This window comes from Mytilus californianus, unplaced genomic scaffold (assembly GCF_021869535.1).
Source record: "Mytilus californianus isolate M0D057914Y unplaced genomic scaffold, xbMytCali1.0.p SCAF_5, whole genome shotgun sequence".
Taxonomy (NCBI): domain Eukaryota; kingdom Metazoa; phylum Mollusca; class Bivalvia; order Mytilida; family Mytilidae; genus Mytilus; species Mytilus californianus.
Genome location: NW_026262701.1, coordinates 7,580,110 through 7,606,816, shown reverse-complemented (window position 1 = coordinate 7,606,816; position 26,707 = coordinate 7,580,110). Strand labels below are relative to the sequence as shown.

Genomic DNA, 26,707 nt, shown 5'->3' with positions numbered 1-26,707 from the left:
AATTGTAATGCATATAAAAATAAGGAGATGTGGTATGATATTCAGTGAGTTTATCAAACTAAAGTGCATAAGAAATGGGTTTAAGCAGTTACAGGTGTTACTGTCACCGTACAATCTCCAACAATGAGAAAAACTCGTACCGTGTAAAAAATTTCAGAGATCTTACAACTAAGTTTTGTTGTCTCACCTTGACTTTGGTGAATTTTTTATATCTGTTGATGTAAATATAAAAAAGAAGATGTGGTATGATTGCCAATGAGACAACTCTCCACACATGCACAAGAGACCAAATGACACAGAAATTAACAGCTATAGGTCACAGTACGGCCTTCAACAATGAGCAAAGCCCATACCGCACAGTCAGCTGTAAAAGGCCCAGAAATGACAATGTAAAACAATTCAAACAAGAAAACTAACGGCTATTTTATGTAAAAAATGAACAAATATGCAACACATAAACAAACGACAACCACTGAATTACACTTTTATAGGCTGCTGACTTGGGACAGGCACATACATGTACATACAGAATCTGGCGGGCTCAAACATGTTAGCGGGATCCCAACCCTCCCCCTAACCTGGGACAGTGGTGTAACAGTACAATATAAGAAAGAACTATAAAAATCAGTTGAAAGAGGCTTAACTCATCAGATGGATAAATACAAATACAAGTGGACGTGGTCAGGTAGTTGTACATCCAAACAACAAAAAGACACTAAGTACAAATCTGAGAGTACTCGCAGCTACTGACAGCTAGTTCAAAGCCACTAACAACTGATAAAAAAATCTTGCATCTAAGACTAAATTATCAATCCGTAAGCTCCCTTTAGAATTTTATAAATTTTAGATTTTACATTTCTGAGTTATGAGGTTTTATTCATTAAAAAAGGGGGGATTTTCCAGTTTTTGGACAACAACTCAAAAATGCTTTAAGCAGTTCACATGAAACTTTGGTGAATTATTTATAGCTATTGATGTAATCTCCCTATTGATTTTCATAAATTTCAAATATGACATTGAGAAGAAATTGAACTTTATTTGTTTATAGTCTGGCAACAGATTTATTAAGTATTGCACAACAGCAAGAAATCTTTAATTGAATATAAATTCAATTCATATAACCGATTTCAAGTTCATTGACTACATTTATTCAGAAACTATAATATGTCAAATATTTAATTACAATCCAAATTCAGACCTGTATCAAGCTTGAATATTGTGTCCATTTTTGCCTCAGCTGTTCAGGGTAGTACCTCTGCGGGTGTATCCAGCTGCACTCAGCGAATCAGTTTATTTCTTAATTAAGAACTTCTTTTTATACGACCGCAAAAAAATTTTGTGGTCGTATATTGGTATGGCGTCGTCGTCGTCCGAAGACACATTAGTTTTCGCATTCTAACTTTAGTTTAAGTGAATGGATCTCAATGAAATTTTAAAATAAGGTTCAATACCACAAAGGGAAAGTGGGGATTGATTAATGGGGTTATGGTACCAACAGTTAAGGAATTAGGGGCCAAAAATAAGCATTTTTGTAACTTCCAGACATAACTTGTGTGTAAGTGTATGGATCTCTCTGACATTGTACCACAAGGTTCCATATCACAAAGGGAATGCTGGGATTGATTTTTGGGGGTAATTGCCTCCAAATTTTAGGAATTAGGGGCCAAAAAGGGGCAAAAAACAAGCATTTTTCTAGTTTCATGACAATAACTTGTGTGCAAGTCTATGGATCTCTCTGACATTGTATCACAAGGTTCCATATCACAAAGGGAATGCTGGGATTGAATTTGGGGGTAATTGCCTCCAAATTTGAGAATTAGGGGCCAAAAAGGGGCAAAAAACAAGCATTTTTCTAGTTTCATGGCAATAACTTGTGTGTAAGTGTATGGATCTTTATGAAATTGTACTACAAGGTTCCATATCACAAAGGGAAAGCTGGGTTTGAGTTTGGGGGTAATTGCCCAAAAAGTTTAGGAATAAGGGGCCAAAAATAAGCATTTTTCTAGTTTCCAGACAATAACTTGTGTTCAAGTGTATGGATCTCTCTGAAATTGTACTGCAAGGTACCATACCACAAAGGGAATGCTCGGATTGATTTTGGGGGTAATTGCCTCCAAATTTTAGGAATTAGGGGCCAAAAAGGGGAAAAAACAAGCATTTTTCTAGTTTCATGACAATAACTTGTGTGTAAGTCTATGGATCTCTTTGACATTGTATCACATGGTTCCATATCACAAAGGGAATGCTGGGATTGATTTTGGGGGTAATTGCCTCCAAATGTTAGGAAAAAGGGGCAAAAAACAAGCATTTTTCTAGTTTCATGGCAATAACTTGTGTGTAAGTGTATGGATCTTTATGAAATTGTAATACAAGGTTCCATATCACAAAGGGAAAGCTGGGTTTGAGTTTGGGGGTAATTGCCCTAAACGTTTAGGAATTTGGGACCAAAAAGGGGCCAAAAAACAAGCATTTTTCTAGTTTCCAGACAATAACATGTGTTCAAGTGTATGGATCTTTATGAAATTGTACTGCAAGGTACCATACCACAAAGGGAAGGCTGGGATTGAGTTTTGGGGTGATGAATCATAAGGGGGTTCAAAAAATTTGGGGGGGGATTCTTTTTCCTTTTTTTTTCTATAAAATTTTCCATTTTAAATTGGTTATTTCTGATTTATATAAAAGCAAATAATAATGATATGGTTTGAATAGGTAAATTAAATTTTTTTAAGTATCTTAGACCACTTTCATTCTGTGTCAGAAACCTATGCTGTGTCAAATATTTAATTACAATCCAAATTCAGTGCTGAATCAAGCTTGAATGTTGTGTTCATACTTGCCCCAACTGTTCAGGGTGCGACCTCTGCGGTCGTATCAAGCTGCGCCCCTGCGGAGCATTTTATTTCATTCATAAATTACTTTATGCTTGGAAATATAATTTTGCTTGGAGTTGAAAGAGATGACATGTTGCAATGTACATTTACTCTACATAGTTCTATGGTACCAAATCAAAAGTTTATATAAAGAAAGAAGTCAAAGGTTTCCCATCATAGTTTAGTTACATACATTTTTTTTGTACCTGAGGTCGTTGAATATAGATCATTATATAAATAAGGAGATGTGTTATGATTGCCAATGAAAAAACTAAGGATTTTCTTATCCAAGGAATAGATTACCTTAGCCGTATTTGGCACAACTTTTTGGAATTTTGGGTCCTCAATGCTCTTCAACTTAGTACTTGTTTGGCTTTGTTACTATTTTGATCTGAACGTCACTGATGAGTCTTATGTAGACGAAACACACGTCTGGCGTATTAAATTATAATCCTGGTACCTTTGATAACTAATTTGACTATAAACATAGATAAAAAAGGTACAAACTGGACATAATGCACTAGTTTATAAACAAGTGAGAACAATCGCCTTCATATAGTGCTCAGAATATGACATTCATAAAACTTATTCAATATCATTAGAGAACTCTAAATCTTAAATACTGAAAGCCACCTCTGATATGTACACTGTACTATGCAAGATAATGATATAACTGGACTTAAAATACACACAACCTGTAATTAACTGCCTTTACAGCGCTTTCGTGCTTTGATTATTCAGATAATATGGAAGCAAAATAACATTAACTGTGAAAATATTGTGCATATATGTTGGTTAACAGAAAGCATATTATGGCTTACAGTTACGGTACATGTGACTAATTTTTATGCCCCTGCCGTAGCGGAAGAGGCGTTAAGTTTTACCCTTGTCCATATGTACGTCCATACGTCCCAAAATTGGTTTCCGTTCTCTAACTTTAGTTTGCCTCAACCAAATGTTATGAAACTTATACTTATGCTTATTACCACAAAACACAGATCAAGTATGAATTTTGGTTGCGTCACTTTGATCGTTCTAGAGTAATGCCCCTTTACAAATGGAAAAATTGCTGAATTTTTCGTTTCCGTATTCTAACTTTAGTTTGCCTCAACCAAATGTTATGAAACTTATACACAATGCGTATTACCACAAAACACAGATCAAGTTTGAATTTTCATGGTGTCACTTTTACCGTTCTAGAGTTATGCTCCTTTTCAAATGGAAAAATTGCTGAAATATTCGTTTCCATTCTCTAACTTAAGTTTGCCTCGACCAAATGTTATGAAACTTATACACAGTTCTGATTACCACAAAACTCAGATCAAGATCAAATTTGGGTAGCGTCACTTTTACAGTTCTTGCTTTATGTCCCTTTATAAAGTTATATTTAAGCGGGGGCATCATCGGTGTCCATGACATCTGTGTCCCATGGACACATTCCCCATTTATTTGGTTCTTATTAAATGATTTATCATGTCAAAAACTGAAAGTGTTAAAATTTCAGAAATGAAAACTTTTGTCTATATAGTATATAAACCACTGAAAGTTTGATTGTCCATCTTTAATTGGTAATATGAAGAGAATATATTTTTGTTACAAACCCTGATGTCTGTTATGTTTTAGTTCCTGGAGGCACAGATGGACCAAGTGGTGTACTGATTTGTTCTGAGAACTATGTTACATACAAAAATATTGGAGACCAACCAGATATTAGATGTCCTATTCCTAGACGGAGAGTAAGTTGTGTTCCAATTTCATTATTTTCTTATACTCATGTAATTTCTTTCTTTAGTAATTTTTTTTGGAAGGTTGTTTTCTGAACTACAGCTAACTGATCATCGATGTTACTGTGGATTGATGAAAAATCGCATTTTTGTTGATATTTAAATTCATGTTTTTGCCAAAGTCTGCTTACTAGACTACATGACAACTGTTCAATCTAGATTAATCTTTCCTTCTACTAAATTCAATATCTTGTGTTTTTCTAGTTAAATAAAATCAGAAAAAAAGCTTTTAAAAACCAGTTGTATTCCATGTAGCTTACAAGTATGGACATTCTTCACCAGAGATGTAAATAAAACTGTCGAAGGTATTATAATATACTGTTTATTCGAAAATTTTTGTTTGAGTTTAATTCTCGCTTTTTTTTTACGAAAGACATTTTGCCACAGAAGTTTACCCTACACTAATATTTCAATGCTCATTTAAATTTGAAAAGATTAATAGTCTAATATATATTCAGTGAAATTGTAAATAAACAATACATCTTTTACAGAATGATCTTGATGATCCAGAAAGAGGGATGATCTTTGTATGTAGTGCTACCCATAAAACTAAAGTAAGTATAATACATGCAATTTTAATAAGTTTTCATAGTTGCCAATCTCATATCATGAATTACCATGTAAACAAGCATGTTTATAACAGTTATAATGTGTGCCATGCTTTTTTGCTATAAAAATCAAGCACACTTAACTATTGTAAACTTTTATAACATTTCACAGTTTCTTGTTTTGACTGATTTTGAACAGCATTAAGTTTCAGCTAGTTTTGATGTTTTGAATTTCTCTATTTATCCCTTTTGATGAAAAATTCACCTTAATATAAATATGTGAGTTACAGAGGGTGCAAAATGCATTATTTTGTCCTCATTCACTGTGTTTTGTTCATTGAAACTTCCTAACATTTTGATTAGAACAAAATTAATAATTTCTTTTTACTCTTGCCTCTTACAATGAGGTTGCATAGCTGGAAAATGACCTTTAAACCACATATCTATTGATATATTTGTTGCAGAAAAAACTTGACTAAATGAATTCATATTTTTATTATTGTATCTTTACAGTCCATGTTTTTCTTCCTGGCTCAGACAGAACAAGGAGATATATTTAAGATAACTTTAGACACAGATGAAGACATGGTAAGTACAAAGATATACTTTACACTGTAAAATTTCAATATTTTTTGAACTCGCCTTTGAAGAATAGATCTAATAAAATTAAAAGCAGTAATTTTCTTTTAATAGAAACAACAGACGACAAGCATTATTTGGATTCAGTAAAGAATTATACCAGAAAATCAAACAGTAAATTATGACAGAAATGACAAAATATATTTTGAATTTTAATGTCTTCCTTTAGGTAACAGCCATAAATTTAAAGTATTTTGACACAGTACCAGTGGCAGCTAGCATGTGTGTGCTGAAATCTGGTTTCCTTTTTGTTGCATCAGAATTTGGAAACAGGTATTAATGATAGTAAAGAATTCTGAAACATGGTATTATATGCTTTTCAAGAGTATTACACAGCTACAAAATTATTTTTGTATAATGGTAAGGATACTATAGTAGTATCAGGCACATATTTGGAACTGAGACCAGTCCATGCATTTTGGTTTTTTACGTGTAGCAAAAGAAATTACTGAACAACATCGTAAATGATATGTCTAGGTCAAACTTACATGTATTTGACATGCTTTGTAGTTATATTTGGCTTAGACAATATATATTCAACCTGTTTCAATTTAATCATAAAATAAAATTGAGAGTGGAAATGGGGAATATGTCAAAGAGACGACAACCTGACGTCTAGATCTGTTTTGTGTTGAAAACGACGTTAAATGATATAACTTTAAATGCACAACTGACTTATATTGAAGTGTAAATTTGGATTTGGACATAGGTTTTAAGAAAAAAACATTTTTCTTGGCAATCTTTTACAACACTCAGGAAATATGAAGAACAAGGTATTGACTAAGGGTGTTAATTAAATAGCATATTGCTTTCTTCTCTATAATATGTAATGGTCCTGAATATTTCCCACTGTGTGTTCTGGCAGCGACCAAGCAGTTCATCAACCCTGTATATTTGATTAAATTTGAAATGAATTTAATTTCAGTTTTCTGTACCAAATAGCACAGTTGGGTGATGATGACGATGAGCCTAGATTTAGTAGTAACACACCATTAGATGAGGGTGACACTTTCTTCTTTTCACCACGATCTCTGAAAAATTTAGTACAAGTAGATGAAGTAGACAGCCTTTCTCCAATTATGTCATGCCAGGTAATTACATGTCTTTGTGATTTATGATGTCTTCTGTTGTAAAGATACAAAATCTTTATGCAGTCATAGATAGAATAAAGATTTGGACCAAAGCACATATTAGTATTGATTACTAATTTCATTTTACTTTGCCTGTAATGTATTTGATTCTATGAAATTTTTGCTGATTTTCATTATAACATTGGTAATATGGATTTACTGAATGAAACCTTCTCCAAAGTACAGTGTAGGACAGCATATCTAAATGTACATGTTGATTTGAAATTGCTTTCAATAATTTAAACAGTTTTTTACTTAACAAGAATGTGTTTTTGTAGGAGATCGTTCATTGTCTCTGTTTAGTTTATTCATAAGTACACTAATCTTGGATACATTTAGAGCTTAACATATTTGATAAACCATACCCAATATTGCATTGGAGGATTGTTAATGTCACATGATAAGATCACATGGTTATACTGTTTATTGTTAGTTTTAATACACTTTGTTGTTCAAATACAGTTAGAAATGCAGTTTTTTTTTTGCCTTGATGGATTCAAAAAGCAAGACAAAGTTATGCTGTTTCCTGCGGCGGCGGCGGTTTCAACAATGTATTAGTTTGTGATAAGGTCTAGTTTATGTTGAACCGCTAGTTGTAGGTCAATGATATTTGGTATGCAGTTGTAGAAGTATTGGCACATCTCAATTCCATGGAGATTATTTGGTCCCTCCCCCTCAGTCATGGTCTATTGACTTAGAAACTTTTGCTTAGTTTACATGTATTAGTTTGTGATTAGGTCAGTTTATGGGGAACCACTAGTGGTAGGTCAGTGATATTTGGTAAGCAGTTGTATAAGCATTGGCATATCTCATTTCAATGGAGATTATTTGGCCCTGCCCCCTCAGTCATGGTCTATTGGCTTTGAAACTTTTGCTTAGTTTACATGTATTAATTTGTGATTAGGTCAGTTAAAGAGGAACCATTAGTGGTAAATCAACAATAATTGGTATGCAGTTGTATAAGTATTAGTTCATCTCATTTCCATGGAGAATATTTGGTCCTTACCCCTCAGTCATGGTCTATTGACTTTAAAACTTTTGCTTAGTTTACATGTATTAGTTTGTGATTAGATCAGTTTAAAATGAACCATTAATGTTAAGTCAATGATATTTGGTATGAAAATATATTGGCATTTGCAAGTCTCATTTCAGTGGAGATTATATAGCCCCACCCCCTCATCATGGTTGTTTGACTTTGAAACTTTTACAGTTTACAAGTTAATGTTTGTGTTTAGGTTTGTTCAAAGGGTGTGACTTATGATAAGTCAATAGTATTTTGTATGCAGTTGTATTAGCTTTGGCACATCTCATTTCCATGGAGATTGTTTAGCCCTGTACCTTCAGTCATGGTTCATTGAATATTTGCATATCTTACATGTTAAAGAATTGCTATTTGAATTTCAACATTTGCATTATCAAAATAACAAAAAGGCAAGACATACCTCTGTGTTAACAGTTTATTCATTTTAGAAATGTCTATTCTATTATATTTTAACTATGTATTTATATTCTGTAGATTGCAGATTTGGCTAATGAGGATACACCCCAGTTATATACACTGTGTGGGAGAGGGCCAAGATCTACTCTACGAGTCTTGAGACATGGTTTAGAAGTAAGGATTTACTTACTTTTTATTAAGAGCGTTTTACATTTATTCAAATATGATCAACTTTTTAATAAGTCTTGAGTCATGCTTTAGAACCAAAGAGTTTTCTTTTATCACTATCAAATACAGAAATAACTTTATGATTTACCTAAAAGAAATATGGCTATAAATGATAAAGGAATTTATATACCGGCAATATAAATGCATTAGTGATCATTGCAAAAAAAAAAAAAGAGAAGTAGATTGCAGTGAACATGGTGAAAAAAGAGAAATAAGTGTTCAAATAAAAATAAAATTTTGTTGGATGTCAAGTTACATTATTATATTTCTATCTTTATAGGTATCAGAAATGGCTGTTTCAGAACTGCCCGGTAATCCTAATGCTGTATGGACTGTAAAGAAAAATGTTGACGGTAACTTCATACAAATTCTGTTTATTTTGTAACAACTTTATTGCAGGTGTTATCTAGCAGATGCCTTTATAGTGGCAGGGAGGGCAATCTATTTGGAAAAGTTCATTTTTTGTTGTAAACTTATTACAAGGACCTCAATTGATTTTTCAGCAGGATATATTTGATGGTTAGGGTCATGTCTCGGTCTGACCTGTGATGAAGATTGTTTCCTTCAAAGTTTTTGATAATATCACACAGACAAGACATATTTTTGTGTTGCAGTTTATGGTATGATGTCATGAATTTTTATTTATTTAACAAATTTGCTCTTTATAACTAATGTTCTTTAAGCAATTATTAACATACCTGCTGAAAATGAAAGTGAGGTTCATATGTTAGAAATTGTAGCTGTTGATAGATGCATTTGTAATGAACAGAATAGGCTTGATAGAGATAGGAAAGTTATAACAATGTTTCTGGTTTTATCTTGCCATTCTGTTTTATCGGCTTAAAACCTGATAAAGAACAGTGCCTGATGTTGACAGTTATTGTTATCAGTTAAACTTGGTTAGGATCAGTTTTAGAAAAAAAGATTAATGAGGGCTGGTGTGATGGAAATCTTCCAACACCAAGCCTCTTTTCTAATTTCAGGTCCTGTCTAAGAAGCAAACTGTACAGTAAACAGGTGGGTAGAGTCAGTTACATACACTGACCAGACATTTGATGCAGAATGTTCATTATTCATATTCATATCATTCAATTGGAAAACAATTAAGTGAAATTTTAGAGAAATATCTTTGATAATTCTGTGGTTTGATTACTTTATCTGGTAGGTGATACTAGACATATCTTGTAAGAACCTAAAAATAGTTTTATGCCACACCTGCGATAGAAGAGGGAAATTATGTATTCCAGTATATGGGTCTGTCTATCTTGTATCAGGTTAAAGTTTTGGTTAAGGGTAGTTTTGGTCACAGTTTAAAACTTAGAACATGTGTTCATTTAAGAATTGAATGCTTCTTTTTTTAAGTTCATTGGGGTGTAAAAGCGTTGACCAAAGTACATTTTGTATGAAGCGCTTCATTCTAAAAATGTAGGCACGGTCAATGCTTTTACAACCCTATGAAATTACTAAAAGAAGCATTCAATACTTATAATTACATTTTTCTGCTATGATCATGAAAACACGATTACTATCAAGTTTTTATTTTATTTACCTGTGCACTTTATTGTGGAAACGTGTGTCATCATGTATGTTTCAATTCATTCAATTCATTTTGAAATGAAGAATGACGCGAGATTGCTGTTAGCCAATCAAAATAACATATAATGAAACATACATCTAATGTAATTATTATGATGTGAACTGTTTTATGTATATGCCAAACTAAGGTTTGACCCAGATTTCACGGTTCACTGAACAAAGAAATGTGATAGGTTAAAGTTTTGTTTAAAGTAGTATGTGGTCATATCAACTTGAAACTTAGTACACTTTTTCATTATTAAGTGAACTGTTTAATATATAATGCTAAGTTATGGTTTTGACCAAGATTTCATTGTTCATTGAACATGGAAATGTGATAGGTGGGCATGGTGTCCTTGGACACATTTTCGTGTTTTTAGAAGTTGCTTAGTTGGTTTAATTTTGGGTCCTCCATGCTCTTCAACTTTGTACTTTTATTTGAGTGTCACTGATGAGTCTTGTAGATGAAAGAAACACTTGTCTGGCATACAAAATTTCAATCCTGGTATCTATGATGAGTTTATTTAGTATGTCATTGTTATTTGGGCTCTTGAGATTGAAAGTTCATATTTCTTATTTTTATATATTTCCAGAGCCTCTGTTGCAGAGGGAATATAAAACAGACTTTGTATAATGTTTCCCCTTTGATGATCATAACATGTAATGTTTTATTTTGTTTGAAATAACTGAATATTTCATATATTTTATGTTTCATTTTATGATATTCATGTGATTTACATCATTATTCATTTATGCTGCAGCAAATGATATCAACAATTTCTATTTGAAAATTAAAATTTTTTATTTAATACTTGAAAATTACAATCTGATTAAAATAAATACATATCCTGTGTCAACACTTTGCATACAAGGATCTGGCAACACTATGTCCTATTTTAGTTCTGGCAATTACTACTTGAGCCAATAAAATATCAGCCTTCAAATGTTCGAAGGGTTGTATCATTAAGACCAAACCAGAGGATCCCTAAACAGAAAATGGAACATTGCATTTCAGATCCTTGTAAGTGATGCATGAACACAGGACCTGTATGTCAATCAGATAGAGATGTTAAACAAGTAGAACATTACTATGCAATGTATCCTCTCTAAAACTATCATAAAACAGGAAATAATTGCATGTCAACAAGTTCAAAAGATTTTTTAAAACACTTTTACAAGACTTTGTATGAAATTTATCATTCACAGAAGGTGTTGAGTAATCCATCCATATCAACCTAAGGACTCTCAGGAATTGACTTAGATTAAACAGGACAACTGATTATTCTATAATAAAATGCGTATTTAATATAAACATTTTGTTGACTATTCATACAACAAAATTGGTGAATGAAATCATTTTATGTTTTTGTTTTGATGAATGTTAAATGGTAAAATTCTCATCCATGGAGATACCTGAATATGTGGCCAACCTCAAGAATATTTCCTCTTCAAATATGACATTTTGACCAAGTGTTCATTCATCTTTGCTTTTGTTTTTAATTTTAAAGTGCAGATCTTAGCAGCTAGTAGTCTTAAAGAATTAAAATCTTAGGTAATAACAGGAATCTTAATCAAAAGTTCATCACCCTGAATGACCCTGGTAATTCTTTTGAATTCGGTATAATTCAAACATAATTCATTCATCCTAAAAAAGGGAAAGTAAATTGTATAAGAAGAAGACTATATTATTGTACTATTTCTACTTTCAGAGGAATATGATGCTTATATTATTGTGTCTTTCGTCAACGCTACTCTGGTATTGTCCATTGGTGAAACAGTTGAAGAAGTAACAGATTCTGGGTTCTTGGGAACAACGCCTACTTTATCTTGTTCACAGCTTGGAGATGATGCTTTGGTGCAGGTCAGTAGATTCCATCTAGTAATAGAAAAATTGGAGCATATATTTATACCCCACGCAACGAGTTGCGGAGGGTATAATGTTTTTGACCCGTCCGTCTGTCCGTCCGTCCTTCAGTCCTGTTTCTTGTCATCGCAACTCCTCTCAAACCACACAACAGAATTTCACGAAACCTTTTTAGATAATAAGGACATACTATGTAGTTGTGCATATCGACAGGAAATTATGATTCAATTTTTTTTCTAGGAGTTACGCCCCTTTGAACTTATTTACTTTAATGTACTACTGTAACAGTTTGTCATCTCAACTCCTCTGAAACCACACAACAAAATTTCATGAAACTTTGTAGATAATAAGGACATACTATGTAGATGTGCATATCGACAGGAAATTATGATTCAATTTTTTAAAGGCAGTGCTTTAATGCCTTTCTATGTGCCGTGTTAATCTTTCTTTCCGCGATATCCAACTTATCTACGTGGGGGGTCATTAGGCTCCAAGAAGATCCGGAAAATGTTGATTCTCTCCTCTTCTTATTGTGATATAAAATGTTTTTTGTTTCATTTCATTTACATTGGGAAATAGAGAAACGATCATTGTGTTTTGTTAGTTTTAAAAACTTTTGATATATTTGTATTTTACATTATAAGCAGTCAACCGATTGACAAACTAGAATTATTTGAATTCCGTGTGGAAAGAGGTCGGGTTAATTTCGAGTGTTATCTGCAATTTAGATGTTTATAAATCATTTCAGTCGTTGATATAATAATTAACGCGACTGAACATGAATTATATTATACAATTTAAAGCGCATTTCTGGTTATGGACGCGAACCCGTCTAACGTTATTGTTATTTCGCAGTTATATAAAGTAGCAAATTATCGTTCCTGAATAGGTGGCGCCGTGGTAGCCGATCCTGTTCTTCAACTTCCGGTTTCTGCACTGTGCAACTATTACAGTTGCATTTTTAATTAACGATGCCAAGTACTTGTTGTTGTGTACCTGGATGTCATTTAAGAGGAGGACATGCATTTCCAAATGACTTAAAAAGAAGGAAAAGTTGGATCAACGCCATGGCCCATACGCAGATTGGACGAGAACACGGTGAAATCGTGGAGTCCATCTCAATCAGCTGTTGTTTGCAAGGCACATTTTACTGAAAAAGACTACGTGCAGGAAACTATTCATGGTAAAACTCTATTTTCTTTTTAAAATATATAGTTATATATGTAATCGCCATGCGAAATAACCAAAGTCTGTTTACAACCGCAATTATCGTTTTAGAATAAAAGGGGTGGTTAATTCAAGACGTCATAATTTTTTGGATTACGATTCAATGTGATCTGTTTGAGATTTTTTGGTGCTTGCTACACTTATAATGATTTCTTACAAGAGGTATATCATACTGAGAATTATTTTAGCAGTAATTATGCTAATGTAGTAATGACAGGAATGCATAAGCTATGCCTCATAGACTTTCTTGAAAAATGTCAATGACAATGTTAACAGGAACAAAACACTGACATGCTCTCATCTATATTATAGTTATTTAGGTACAAACAATGTATGTTTGTTGCATACGTCTCTCATTGTTTGTCCTTTGGATTTACATAACATACATTTTGATGAACATTGAATCAGGCTAACATATTTTTATCCAGATTGTAATGAATAAATCTAGTTAATATTTTGCCAGGTAGTATAAAGTATGCATTGCTAATGAAAGTTCATTTAATTATCAAAAAACTAATGTTTTATAACCTTTTTCAGGGTGCAAACCCACCATACAGAGACTTAAGTCTACTGCCATTCCCAGCCTATTTTCCTGGACCAAGCAAGAGACTGAATCGTCCGCAAAAAGAAAAATCAGGGCAGTTTCCTGTGAAAACAAAAAGAACTAAACTTGATGAATATTGTAGTAGAAATCTAGAGGAAAGTTTTGATTGTAAAGTTGGTTTTCCTGAAGAAGTCATTCATACTGCAGACATGATTTATGACTGTCCACCACCAACTGCCGAGCTAATGTTGAGCTTCACAGATGGAATTACGCAAACACCATCAATGCCTATATTTTCAGCAGAGAATTTTGAAATGAAGACACGTGATACAGCCATGCATTTATATACCGGTTTAGAGTTGTAACTTGTATACTAAATTTTTATTTGTTTTGACCACACTTGGTCCAGCAGCACATTGTTTGAGATACATATATTTTCAAATTGATAGGGTGTAATTTGAAAATCAGTTTTTTTATGACTTTGATGAAATTGAGGCATTATACAACCAACTTTGAACTGTCTAGATTCTAGATTGAAACTAGTGTTAAGAATATTGTGTAAACATGGATTGTTTTTATGTCTAAACAGTGGCGTGAGGCTAACACTTGGCCATTTAGTGGTTTAGTCAGGTATTTTTCGCCATCCAACTTCAAATTAAAGTTTCCTACAACTTGGATTATTATTGACAGCACAGAATATCCCGTGATAAAACCTAAAGCTCCTAGAGCTCAGGCAACCTTTTCATCATATAAAAACAGAAACACTGAAAATACTTGTATGTTCGACTCCTGGTGGTTTAGTCAACTATGTCTCTAATGCATATGTTGGTTGTACCAGTGACTGTGAAATAGTTGAAAGATGTAGAATAGTTCAATTATGTGATCCAGGTGACAGTGTGATGGCAGACAAAGGTTTAAATGTGCATGATTTGTTTGCTCACTTTTTTCAAAAAAAGAAACAGAATTAGTTCCAAAACTCTTATACGGGATAGAAAAGTCTCCAATTAACACATGCACATAGAGCTAATTATTGGACTTGGCAAAACATACAAAATTCTAATAAATCCTATGAATGGAACTGAAACAAAACTTTCATCTGAAATAACATTTAGTCGTTTTATGTTGTGTAATTTTAGAACTTGTATTGTGCCAAAGGATGCATAAATAAAAGTGACGCAATGAAGTTTGTTCTGATATATATATATATAAATATTATTTACAATTACATGCACATGTAAATTGTAATGCATATAAAAATAAGGAGATGTGGTATGATATTCAGTGAGTTTATCGAACCAAAGTGCATAAGAAATGGGTAAAGCAGTTACAGGTGTTACTGTCACCGTGCAATCTCCAACAATTAGAAAAACTTGTACCGTGTAAAAAATTTCAGAGATCTTACAACTAAGTTTTGTTGTCTCACCTTGACTTTGGTGAATTGTTTATATCTGTTGATGTAAATATAAAAAAGATGTGGTATGATTGCCAATGAGACAACTCTCCACAAGAGACCAAATGACACAGAAATTAACAGCTATAGGTCACAGTACGGCCTTCAACAATGAGCAAAGCACATACCACACAGTATGCTATAAAAGGCACTGAAATGACAATGTAAAACAATTCAAACAAGAAAACTAACGGCCTAATTTATGTACAAAAAATGAACGAATAACAAATATGCAACACATGAACAAACGACAACCACTGAATTACAGGCTCCTGACTTGGGACAGGCACATACATGTACATACAGAATGTGGCGGGGTTAAACATGTTAGCGGGATCCCAACCCACCCCCTAACCTGGGACAGTGTTGTAACAGTACAATATAAGAATGAACTATAAAAATCAGTTGAAAGAGGCTTAACTCATCAGATGGATAAATACAAATACAAGTGGACGAGGCCGGGTAGTTGTACATCCAAACAACAAAAAGACACTAAGTACAGATCTGAGAGTACTCGCATTTACTGACAGCTAGTTCAAAGCCACTTACAACTGATAAAAAAAATCTTGCATCTAAGACTAAATTATCAATCCGTAAGCTCCCTTTAGAATTTTATAAATTTTAGATTTTACATTTCTGAGTTATGGGGTTTTATTCATTAAAAAAGCGGGGATTTTCCAGTTTTTTGACAACAACTCAAAAATGCTTTAAGCAGTTCGCATGAAACTTTGGTGAATTATTTATAGCTATTGATGTAATCTCCCTATTGATTTTCATAAATTTCAAATATGACATTGAGAAGAAATTGAACTTTATTTGTTTATAGTCTGGCAACAGATTTATTAAGTATTGCGCAACAGCACAGTGTATTGCACAACAGCAAGAAATCTTTAATTGAATATAAATTCAATTCATATAATCGATTTCAAGTTCTGTGACTACATTTATTCAGAAATTATAATATGTCAAATATTTAATTACAATCCAAATTCAGACCTGTATCAAGCTTGAATATTGTGTCCATTTTTGCCCCAACTGTTCAGGGTTGGACCTCTGCGGGTGTATCCAGCTGCGCTCAGCGAATCAGTTTATTTCTTAATTAAGAACTCCTTTTTGTCGAGCCTGCGACTTTTGTCGCAGAAAGCTTGACATAGGGATAGTGATCCGGCGGCGGCGTTGGCTAACTTCTTAAAAGCTTTATATTTTAGAAGGTGGAAGGTCTGGATGCTTCATACTTTGTATATGGATGCCTAATGTTACGAAGTTTCCGTCAGTCACATGTCCAATGTCCTTGACCTCATTTTCATGGTTCAGTGACTACTTGAAAAAAAAGTTAATATTTTTTGTAATGTTAAATTCTCTCTTATTATAAGTAATAGGATAACTATATTTGGTATGTGCGTATCTTGCAAGGTCCTCATGCCCGTCAGACAGTTTTCACTTGACCTCGACCTCATTTCATGGATCAGTGAACAAGGTTAAGTTTTTGTGGTCAAGTCCATATCTCAGATACTATAAGCAATAGGTCTAGTATATTCGGTGTATGGAAGGACTGTAAGGTGTACATGTCCAACTGACAGGAGTCATCTGACCTTGACCTCATTTTCATGGTTCAGTGGTTATAGTTAAGTTTTTGTGTTTTGGTCTGTTTTTCTTATACTGTATGCAATAGGTCTACTATATTTGGTGTATGGAATGATTGTAAGGTGTACATGTCTAGCTGGCAGGTGTCATCTGACCTTGACCTCATTTTCATGGTTCAGTGGTCAAAGTTAAGTTTTTGAGTTTTGGTCTTTTTTTCTAATACTATATGCAATAGTTCAACTGTATTTGGTATATGGAAATATTTTATGATCTATTTGTCAGTCACACAGGTTTTTATACGACCGCAAAAAAATTTTTGTGGTCGTATATTGGTATGACGTTGGCGTCGTCGTCGTCCGAATACACATTAGTTTTCGCACTCTAACTTTAGTTTAAGTGAATGGATCTCAATGAAATTTTACCATAAGGTTCAATACCACAAAAGGAAGGTGGGGATTGATTTTGGGGGTTATGGTACTAACAGTTAAGGAATTAGGGGCCAAAAAGGGGCCAAAAATAAGCATTTTTGTAACTTCCAGACATAACTTGTGTGTAAGTATATGGATCTCTCTGACATTGTACCACAAGGTTCCATATCACAAAGGGAATGCTGGGATTGATTTTGGGGGTAATTGCCTCCAAATTTTAGGAATTAGGGGCCAAAAAGGGGCAAAAAACAAGCATTTTTCTAGTTTCATGACAATAACTTGTGTGTTAGTGTATGGATCTCTCTGACATTGTATCACAAGATTCCATATCACAAAGGGAATACTGGGATTGATTTTTGGGGGTAATTTCCTCCAAATTTGGGGAATTAGGGGCCAAAAAGGGGCAAAAAACAAGCATTTTTCTAGTTTCAGGACAATAACTTGTGTGTTAGTGTATGGATCTTTATGAAATTGTACTGCAAGGTTCCATATCACAAAGGGAAAGCTGGGTTGGAGTTTGGGGGTAATTGCCCTAAACGTTTAGGAATTAGGGGACAAAAAGGGACAAAAAAACAAGCATTTTTCTAGTTTCCAGACAATAACTTGTGTTCAAGTGAATGGATCTCTCTAAAATTGTACTGCAAGGTACCATACCACAAAGGGAAAGCTGGGATTGAGTGTGGGGGCGATGAATCATAAGGGGGTTCAAAAAATTTGGGGGGGGGGATTTTTTTTTCCTTTTTTTTCTTTAAAAGTTTCCATTTTAAATTGGTAATTTCTGATTTATATATAAAAGCAAATAATAATGATATTGTTTGAATAGCATACATGTGAACCTCCCGACAGGAGTACAATAATCCTGTTTTCAGGAGTCTCCTCCCGACCTCCGGTTGAAGAGGAAAATTATAATCCCGTGTATGAAATTTTTCATGAATGAAAAATTTCTGCCCAACATATCATCTCAGGCATCTGGTGTAACTCACATTACCTGAAGTTATATTTTACCTGTAAATCAATTAACATGCATAATTATATGGCTTCACTTGTCAGCTTGGGTGTCAAACATACTGGTAATCAACGATTTTTTACCTCAGGCTAACTGCCGTTGTGTAACAAAAACTGTGTATTTATTGGGTTACTTCCCTTGATTTATCCTGTTTTAAGTTACTTTCCTTTTAATAATGAAAATTTTTAAAAGAATATAAATAAAATATAAATTGAACAAATAATCATAAAAGGATGGTAAATAAATGATTTTAAATGTCTTAGGACAAATAAAAAAATAATAATTTGAAAATTATTTGAGGATTCTATACTTCCTTTCAAGGCTTAAATTGAAATTTATATAATAACTATGACCCTTGTATAACAGTTAGAATGATTTTCTGAGTATGCAAACAAAAGCTATTTGCAGATAGTTAAACAAATGTTCTGGTTGCAATAAATGTTTTATAGAATATGAAGTAAAAAATTTAAAGAACATACTGAAAAAAAAAAAATGTTAGATTGAACATGTAAAATATAAAGATGGAGAAACTTTATAAGTACAAGGGTACTATAAACATAATAAATTGGATGGAAAGTTAAAGAAAACACACTTTAAAAGACCATTTTTACAGCACACGGCTAGATTTACGACAAAATTTATGTCGATTAAAAACCTCCTGATCTGAGTCCTAATCTCCTGACCAAAATTTCCCAATCTCCTGATCTGAGTTTCACAGTCCATCACATATATGAATAGGTAAATTAAAAAATGATAAGTTCTTAGACCACTTTCATTCTGTGTCAGAAACCTATGCTGTGTCAAATATTTAATTACAATCCAAATTCAGTGCTGTATCAAGCTTGAATGTTGTGTCCATACTTGCCCCAACTGTTCAGGGTTTGACCTCTGCGGTCGTATCAAGCTGCGCCCCAGCGGAGCATTTTATTTTTTTTACCTTGACCTCATTTTCATGGTCAGTTGCTCAGTTTTAAGTTTTTGTGTTTTGGTCTGTTTTTCTTAAACTATAAGCAATAGGTCAACCATATTTGTTGTATGGAAGAATTGTTAGCTGTACATGCCTGCCTAGCATGGTTCATCTGACCTTGACCTCGTTTTCTTGGTTCATTTTATCAATGCTTAGTTTACTTGGTTAATGTTAAGTTTATGTGACAGTTGTAATAAAGCTTTATATTTAGGACTATCAACATAATATCAATGATTAGTAAAGAAGGCGAGACATTTCAGCATGTGCACTCTTGTTTCATTCATAAATTACTTTATACTTGGAAATATAATTTTGCTTGGAGTTATAGTTTCTAAAAAAAGTATTGTCATTGAAAGAGTTGACATGTTGCAATGTACATTTATTCTACATAGTTCTATGGTACCAAATCAAAAGTTATATAAAAGAAAGAAGTCAAAGGTTTCCCATCATAGTTTAGTTACATACATATTTTTTGTACCTGAGGTCGTTGAATATAGATCATTATATAAATAAGGAGATGTGTTATGATTTCCAATGAAACAACTATCATCCATACATTGTACTTACCAGTCACAAACCACATTTGCAAAGTTGAATAAAATACAGTTGATAACATTTACTTATTACTAAAAAGAAAATGCCAAACTATTTTAAACAGTATTTGACTATAAACATAGATAAAAAAGGTACAAACTGGACATAATGCACTAGTTCATAAACAAGTGAGAACAATCGCCTTCATATAGTGCTCAGAATATGACATTCATAAAACTTTTTCAATATCATTAGAGAACTCTAAATCTTAAATACTGAAAGCCACCTCTGATAAGTACAATGTACTATGCAAGATAAAGATATAACTGGACTAAAAATACACACAACCTGTAATTAACTGCCTTTACAGCGCTTTCGCGCTTTGATTTTCCATGAGTTACGCCCCTTTGAACTTATTTGCCCAATATACTACTGCAACCTTTTGTCATCGCAACTCCTCTCAAACCACACAATAGAATTTCATGAAACCTTTTCAGATAATAAGGACATACTACCTAGATGTGCATATCGACAGGAAATTACGATTCAATTTTTGTTCAAGGAGTTACGCCCCTTTGAACTTATTTGCTTCAATATACCTCTGCAACAGTTTGTCATCGCAACTCCTCTGAAACCACACAACAGAATTTCATGAAACTTTGTAGATAATAAGGACATACTACGTAGATGTGCATATCTACAGGAAATTATGATTCAAATTTTTTTCTAGGAGTTACGCCCCTTTGAACTTATTTACTTTAATGTACTACTGCAACAGTTTGTCATCTCAACTCCTCTGAAACCACACAACAAAATTTCATGAAACTTTGTAGATAATAAGGACATACTACGTAGATGTGCATAACGACAGGAAATTACGATTCAATTTTTTTCCAGGAGTTACGCCCCATTGAACTTATTTGCCCAATATACTACTGCAACCTTTTGTCATCGCAACTCCTCTCAAACCACACAATAGAATTTCATGAAACCTTTTCATATAATAAGGACATGCTACGTAGATGTGCATATCGACAGGAAATTACGATTCAATTTTTTTTCTAAGAGTTACGCCCCTTTGAACTTATTTGCTTCATTATACCACTGCAACATTTTGTCATCGCAACTCCGCTGAAACCACACAACAGAATTTCATGAAACTTTGTAGATAATAAGGACATACTATGTAGATGTGCATATCGACAGGAAATTATGATTCAATTTTATTTTCTTATACAATTTTTTTTTCTTACAGTTATTTTATTTCTCCAGTGACAATGTGGGGACGTGGGGTATGTGAGCGCGCTCACTAAGGTTCTTTAATTGAAAACTAAAAAGGAATAGACATGTAAAATTGATTAAAAAAAAATAAAAAACAATAATAATAATAGTGCAGCAGTAACCCAACAAAACAAGAAAACAAATGAACATTTTTATGCCCCATTTATGGGCATTATGTTTTTCGGTCTGTTCGTCCGTCTGTCCCGCTTCAGGTTAAAGTTTTTGGTCAAGGTAGTTTTTGAAGAAGTTAGTTCAATCAACTTGAAACTTAGTTCACATGTTCCCTATGATATGATCTTTCTAATTTTAATGCCAAATTAGAGTTTTGACCCCAATTTCACTGTCCACTGAACAAAGAAAATGATAGTGCGAGTGGGGCATCCATGTACTTTGGACACATTCTTGTTTTATAGGTTTTAATTTGATCCACATAGGCCCCTGTTATTAAAAATTCCTTTATATCATATTCGTGAATAAATATTGTCCGTATTTATATTGTAAACTTTTAGTGGCCACTCTGTACACCTTAAAAGTTGTATGTGAACTTTGTATCACAAATCTTTAAAAAAAAATATATATATATATATATATATAAGGAAGTAAAGAATCAAATCTGCTCTAACATTGTAAGGTGGATTTTCTAGGCACTTTATAGATATATATATATACACATTATCATTTTATGACATTTTTATGTTAGATTCAAAATAGAGTAAATGATAGACCACAAGACCACTCATTATATATATTCCATTTCTTTTTGGATTTTTGAACAGATTTATCCAGATGGAATTCGTCATATTAGGTCGGACAAGCGTGTAAATGAATGGAAGACACCTGGGAAGAAGAATATTGTTAAGTGTGCTGTCAATCAGAGACAAGTCGTCATAGCTCTGACAGGTGGTGAATTGGTCTACTTTGAAATGGACCCAGTAAGTAATCAATCCTGAATTGTACACAATAGGCTTTTCATATGCATATAGAGTTTCATATAATTTTCCATTTTTAGTCAAGTGGAGATTGCTTATACATATCCAAACAAGGGGAAGTATAATTTTACTTTTTTTCCTCACTCTCTGATAAATGTCAAGTTTCAGTTCTGACAGATTCAAGTATTTGGTTGTGATATACATGTATCTATATCAAGCATGTTTTGATATGAAGTAAATGTAAGGTTTTATTATTCTAGACAGGACAGCTTAATGAATATACAGAGAGGAAAGAGATGTCCTCAGATGTTGTATGTATGGCTCTGGGACGTGTCCCTACAGGTGAACAGAGATGTAGATTCCTGGCTGTTGGTCTGTCAGACAATACTGTCAGGATTGTTTCATTAGACCCTGCTGTAAGTTTTATGGTATTAGGATATGTTTCTGTAATTGTTGGCTGATAAGTAGTATTAAAAAACATAACTTTATGAAGAAATTTTGATTTGTATGTATATTATTAAACGATATGTATTCTTCCTTACTCTGAAAATCAATAAAATAGAAGCAGTCAGTGAGTAAATATTGACAGATGATTCAATTCCTATTTACAGCAGCTTGGGTATTGTAATTTTGATTTGTCCATTAGGATTTCTCTATATGCCTAGTAATTGTCTTTTTGTTCAGCCATTCCATTTTTTAATTATTCCATAAGCAAAATCATCTGTATTTCTGTAATATTAGTTTTGTGTTCTATACAGGATTGTTTATCGCCATTGAGTATGCAGGCTTTGCCAGAACCTCCCGAGTCTTTGTGTATTGTAGAGATGGGCGGTACTGAAGCTAAAGAGGAAACAGGAGAGACTGGAAGTGTGGGAGGTCTCTTCCTCAATATCGGACTTCAGGTATTTGTAACAGCTATCTTTTTATATTAAAACACATAATGTCAGAATTTTCTGCCTTTTTGTGTGTGTATTCAGTGTTCTTCAGATCTCATCACGATGCTGCTGATGGGCGTAACTGCTTGTTACCATTTTTTTTAGCAGGACAACTTTTCTAATTTACATTAACATAATTGCCTAGTTGCATTGCATTTGATAATTTTAAAAACAAAAAACTAAATTATTTAAAACTTATACGTTTGAATTTTTCAGAATGGTGTATTACTGAGAACAGTATTAGACACAGTAACTGGTGACCTGTCTGATACAAGGACCAGATATTTAGGATTAAGACCGGTCAAACTCTTTAGAATTACAATGCAGGGATCTGAAGCTGTGAGTATTTGTGGAAAAGGAAAGATTTTATCTTTCTTGATATGAAATGTAGTTTTGTAGTTAAACTATTTACTCTCTTTGAAGTGATGAGCATAAATACTTTCAAAGACTCGACTTTGCCCTTTGCATTGTGTGTAAACAACTTCTTAAAGTTCATGTTGATCTTGTTTAATTCTATACATTTTCTGTAGTTGACCACCAGGAATTACAGATGCATAAAAAAATTTATTAAAGGAAAGTCAAAGTAAAAATCACATAGATGTTAACATAATATTAAAAGCATAACTTTAAATTTTCTGACTGAAAGGCATTAAAAAATAAGCAAAAAATCTATTTCTGTTTAAGACGATCAGTAAAGTAGTAAATTTGTTAACCATATTTTACAGGTGTTAGCTATGTCAAGTAGATCCTGGCTTAGTTATACCTATCAGAACAGATTTCATCTTACACCATTGTCATACGAATCTCTGGAGTATGCATCAGGATTTGCCTCTGAACAGTGTCCAGAAGGCATTGTAGCTATCTCTACAAACACGCTTAGGTAGGTCATATTTATTTAATCAAAAAGAACATTTTAATTAGAAGAGATTTTGAATTTTGTAAGAAAGAAAAGTTCTGCATAGAAAAACTTAATGATTTCTTGTTTAAAGTATATGTAGTAGCACATGACTATAAATTTTTTATGGAAGCTGAAAAGCTTTATAAAAATATTAAGTAGAAAATTTTTATGCCCCCGCCGTAGTGGAGGGGGGCATTAAGTTTTACCCTTGTCCGTCTGTACATCCGTCCGTCCGTACATCCCAAAATTGGTTTCCATTCTCTAACTTTAGTTTGCCTCAACCAAATGTTATGAAACTTATACAGAATGCTTATTAACACAAAACACAGGTCAAGTTTGAAATTAGGTGGCGTCACTTTTACCGTTCTAGAGTTATACCCCTTTACAAATGGAAAAATTGCTTAATTTTTCGTTTCCGTTCTCTAACTTCAGTTTGCCTCAACCAAATGTTATGAAACTTATACACAATGCTTATTACCACAAAACACAGATCATGTTTGAATTTTGGTGGTGTCACTTTTACCGTTCTAGAGTTATGCCTCTTTACAGATGGAAAAATTGTTGAATTTTTCGTTTCTGTTCTCTAACTTTAGTTTGCCTTAACCAAATGTTTTGAAACTTATACACAATGCTTATTACCACAAAACACAGATCAAGTTTGAATTTTGGTGGCGTCACTTTTACCGTTCTAGAGTTATGCCTCTTTACAAATGGAAAAATTGCTGAATTTTTCGTTTCCGTTCTTTAACTTCATTTTGCCTCAACCAAATGTTATGAAACTTATACACAATACTTATTACCACAAAACTCAGATCAAGTAAAAATTTGGGTAGCGTCACTTTTACAGTTCTTGAGTTATGTCCCTTTATAACGTTATATGCATGCGGGGGCATTATCTGTGTCCCATGGACACATTCCCCATTTATTTTTGTAACTAATTGGGGAAATTGTTTTATAATTGAAGATAATGTTTGTAGAGATTTTAGTTTAGGTACAAGCCTTAACAGGCAATCTAGGTGATCTTTCTATAATATTGCATTCTATTGAACAAATATCTTGAGCATTTATGTATTATGAGCTTATAGAGAGATGTGATGAATATTTGTTTTATTTGTACAGGATTTTAGCCTTGGAGAAACTTGGAGCAGTGTTTAACCAGGTGTCACATCCAGTACAATTTACTCCAAGAAAATTTGTGATACACCCGGATTCTAACAATCTTGTCCTAATAGAAACTGATCATAATGCTTACACTGATGCTACAAAGATGGAAAGAAAACAACAAATGGCTGAGGTAAGTTCAAGTTGACCTTATAAGCTTAAGTGGAATGCGTTAAAGCTTTCCTCTAAGAGAATTCCAAGAAACAATGAACAATTCATAAAAATTTGATATTTATTATTTTTGTCATAGTTCTTTGATTCTTTCTGAAAGTGCTGAGTATTTTTATATTCTTTTAGTCTCACTTGCAAAAAAAGAAAGTTGCAGAAAACAAAATATGGGTCTTGTTTTTATTTTGTATTTTTACCATTGAAAACATTTTAAATGTTAAATACTATGTCAATATTAGTAATTTTGTTAAGGTGTGTGAAGTCTGAGCCAGATCTAACTCATTTTGGGGCAACATTTTATGTAGAAGAGACACATGTAACCTTATTCAAAAATGGTCTAAATAATTTTATCTATGCATGATCTCACACATATTTCAACTTTGAGAGTTTTATTATAGTTTTTCAGGTCCGAAATAAAGAATAGTACAGTAGATTAAATATTTAGATGATTGTTGGTAAGAAATGATAGAATATTATGTTTAGAATTGTTTACTTTATTTTTTCTTGACTTGTTCATAACAAGCATTTAATTGCTTATGCTTTAGGAAATGGTAGAATCTGTGACGGAAGAACAGAGGGAAATGGCAGCAGAGATGGCTGCACAGTTCTTAAATGAAGAATTACCAGAGAGTATATTTGGTGCACCTAAGGCAGGATCTGGCATGTGGGCGTCGGTCATTCGTATCATCAATCCTATCAGTGGTCAGACACTGGATAAAATATCACTTGAACAAAATGAAGCTGCTCATAGGTATGTACATATCATGAATACAACACTATGTAAATAATTAACAATCTTATCTTTTTTAAGTATAAAAAATGAAAAGATACATATATGAGACAATATTCAAAATATTAAGAAGAAAATGAAACAACTAAAGTTCAAAGCAGGGTCTTCAATGAGCAGTTTGAATTTTAGTGTTCTTACATTTCTAGCATTGTACATGCATATTAAAACTGGTCACCGTGATATAGCCAAGAGTGCTAAAAGTGGCATTACACCCAATCAATCATCCACATTTGAAAAATAAGTTGTCAAAATAAAGGCAAAAGAAACATCAATACACAGAAAAAGTAATCTTTCTTCTTTGTAAATTTCGTTTGAAAATGTACAGAAATTTATCAACATCATTACTGACAGTTCTTTATACTTACAGTATATCACTACTGAAGTTTGCCAGTCGTGGAGATGATCAATTTATATTAGTGGGTGTGGCCAGAGATCTTGTTCTACAGCCTAGGTCCCTGACAGCGGGTTATATCTATGCCTACCAGTTAAAAGACAATGGAGAAAAATTAGAATTCTTACATAAAACAGAAGTGGAAGAAGTGCCAGCAGCAATTGCTTCATTCCAAGGAAGATGTCTTATTGGTGTGGGCAAATTTTTAAGAATTTATGATCTTGGCAAGAAAAAGATGCTCAGGAAATGCGAAAATAAGGTATGTCAAATTACACATCATTTAAACAATTAAACTTTTCAATTATCCTTGAGAAAAAAATCACATTGTTTGTGTATTG

At 33.1% G+C, this 26,707-nt stretch overlaps 1 protein-coding gene and 1 long non-coding RNA gene across 2 annotated transcripts in view; both read left to right on the top strand.

The window, feature by feature from the left end:
* Window positions 1-26,707, top strand: part of LOC127701545 (splicing factor 3B subunit 3-like) — a 49,992-nt gene that overhangs the window by 11,071 nt on the left and 12,214 nt on the right. The window contains exons 7-22 of the mRNA XM_052205459.1: window positions 4,494-4,606; window positions 5,146-5,208; window positions 5,716-5,790; window positions 6,011-6,114; window positions 6,767-6,932; window positions 8,488-8,583; window positions 8,918-8,990; window positions 11,922-12,073; window positions 21,874-22,029; window positions 22,287-22,442; window positions 22,785-22,928; window positions 23,178-23,300; window positions 23,687-23,841; window positions 24,979-25,153; window positions 25,734-25,939; window positions 26,346-26,628. Of these exons, the coding sequence (XP_052061419.1) occupies window positions 4,494-4,606; window positions 5,146-5,208; window positions 5,716-5,790; window positions 6,011-6,114; window positions 6,767-6,932; window positions 8,488-8,583; window positions 8,918-8,990; window positions 11,922-12,073; window positions 21,874-22,029; window positions 22,287-22,442; window positions 22,785-22,928; window positions 23,178-23,300; window positions 23,687-23,841; window positions 24,979-25,153; window positions 25,734-25,939; window positions 26,346-26,628 (2,240 nt within the window). The remainder of the gene's footprint in view (window positions 1-4,493; window positions 4,607-5,145; window positions 5,209-5,715; window positions 5,791-6,010; window positions 6,115-6,766; window positions 6,933-8,487; window positions 8,584-8,917; window positions 8,991-11,921; window positions 12,074-21,873; window positions 22,030-22,286; window positions 22,443-22,784; window positions 22,929-23,177; window positions 23,301-23,686; window positions 23,842-24,978; window positions 25,154-25,733; window positions 25,940-26,345; window positions 26,629-26,707) is intronic.
* On the top strand, window positions 13,171-15,030 carry LOC127701590 (uncharacterized). Its single transcript, XR_007982112.1, has 2 exons — window positions 13,171-13,259; window positions 13,841-15,030. It is a non-coding gene; the product is annotated as an uncharacterized LOC127701590 (long non-coding RNA).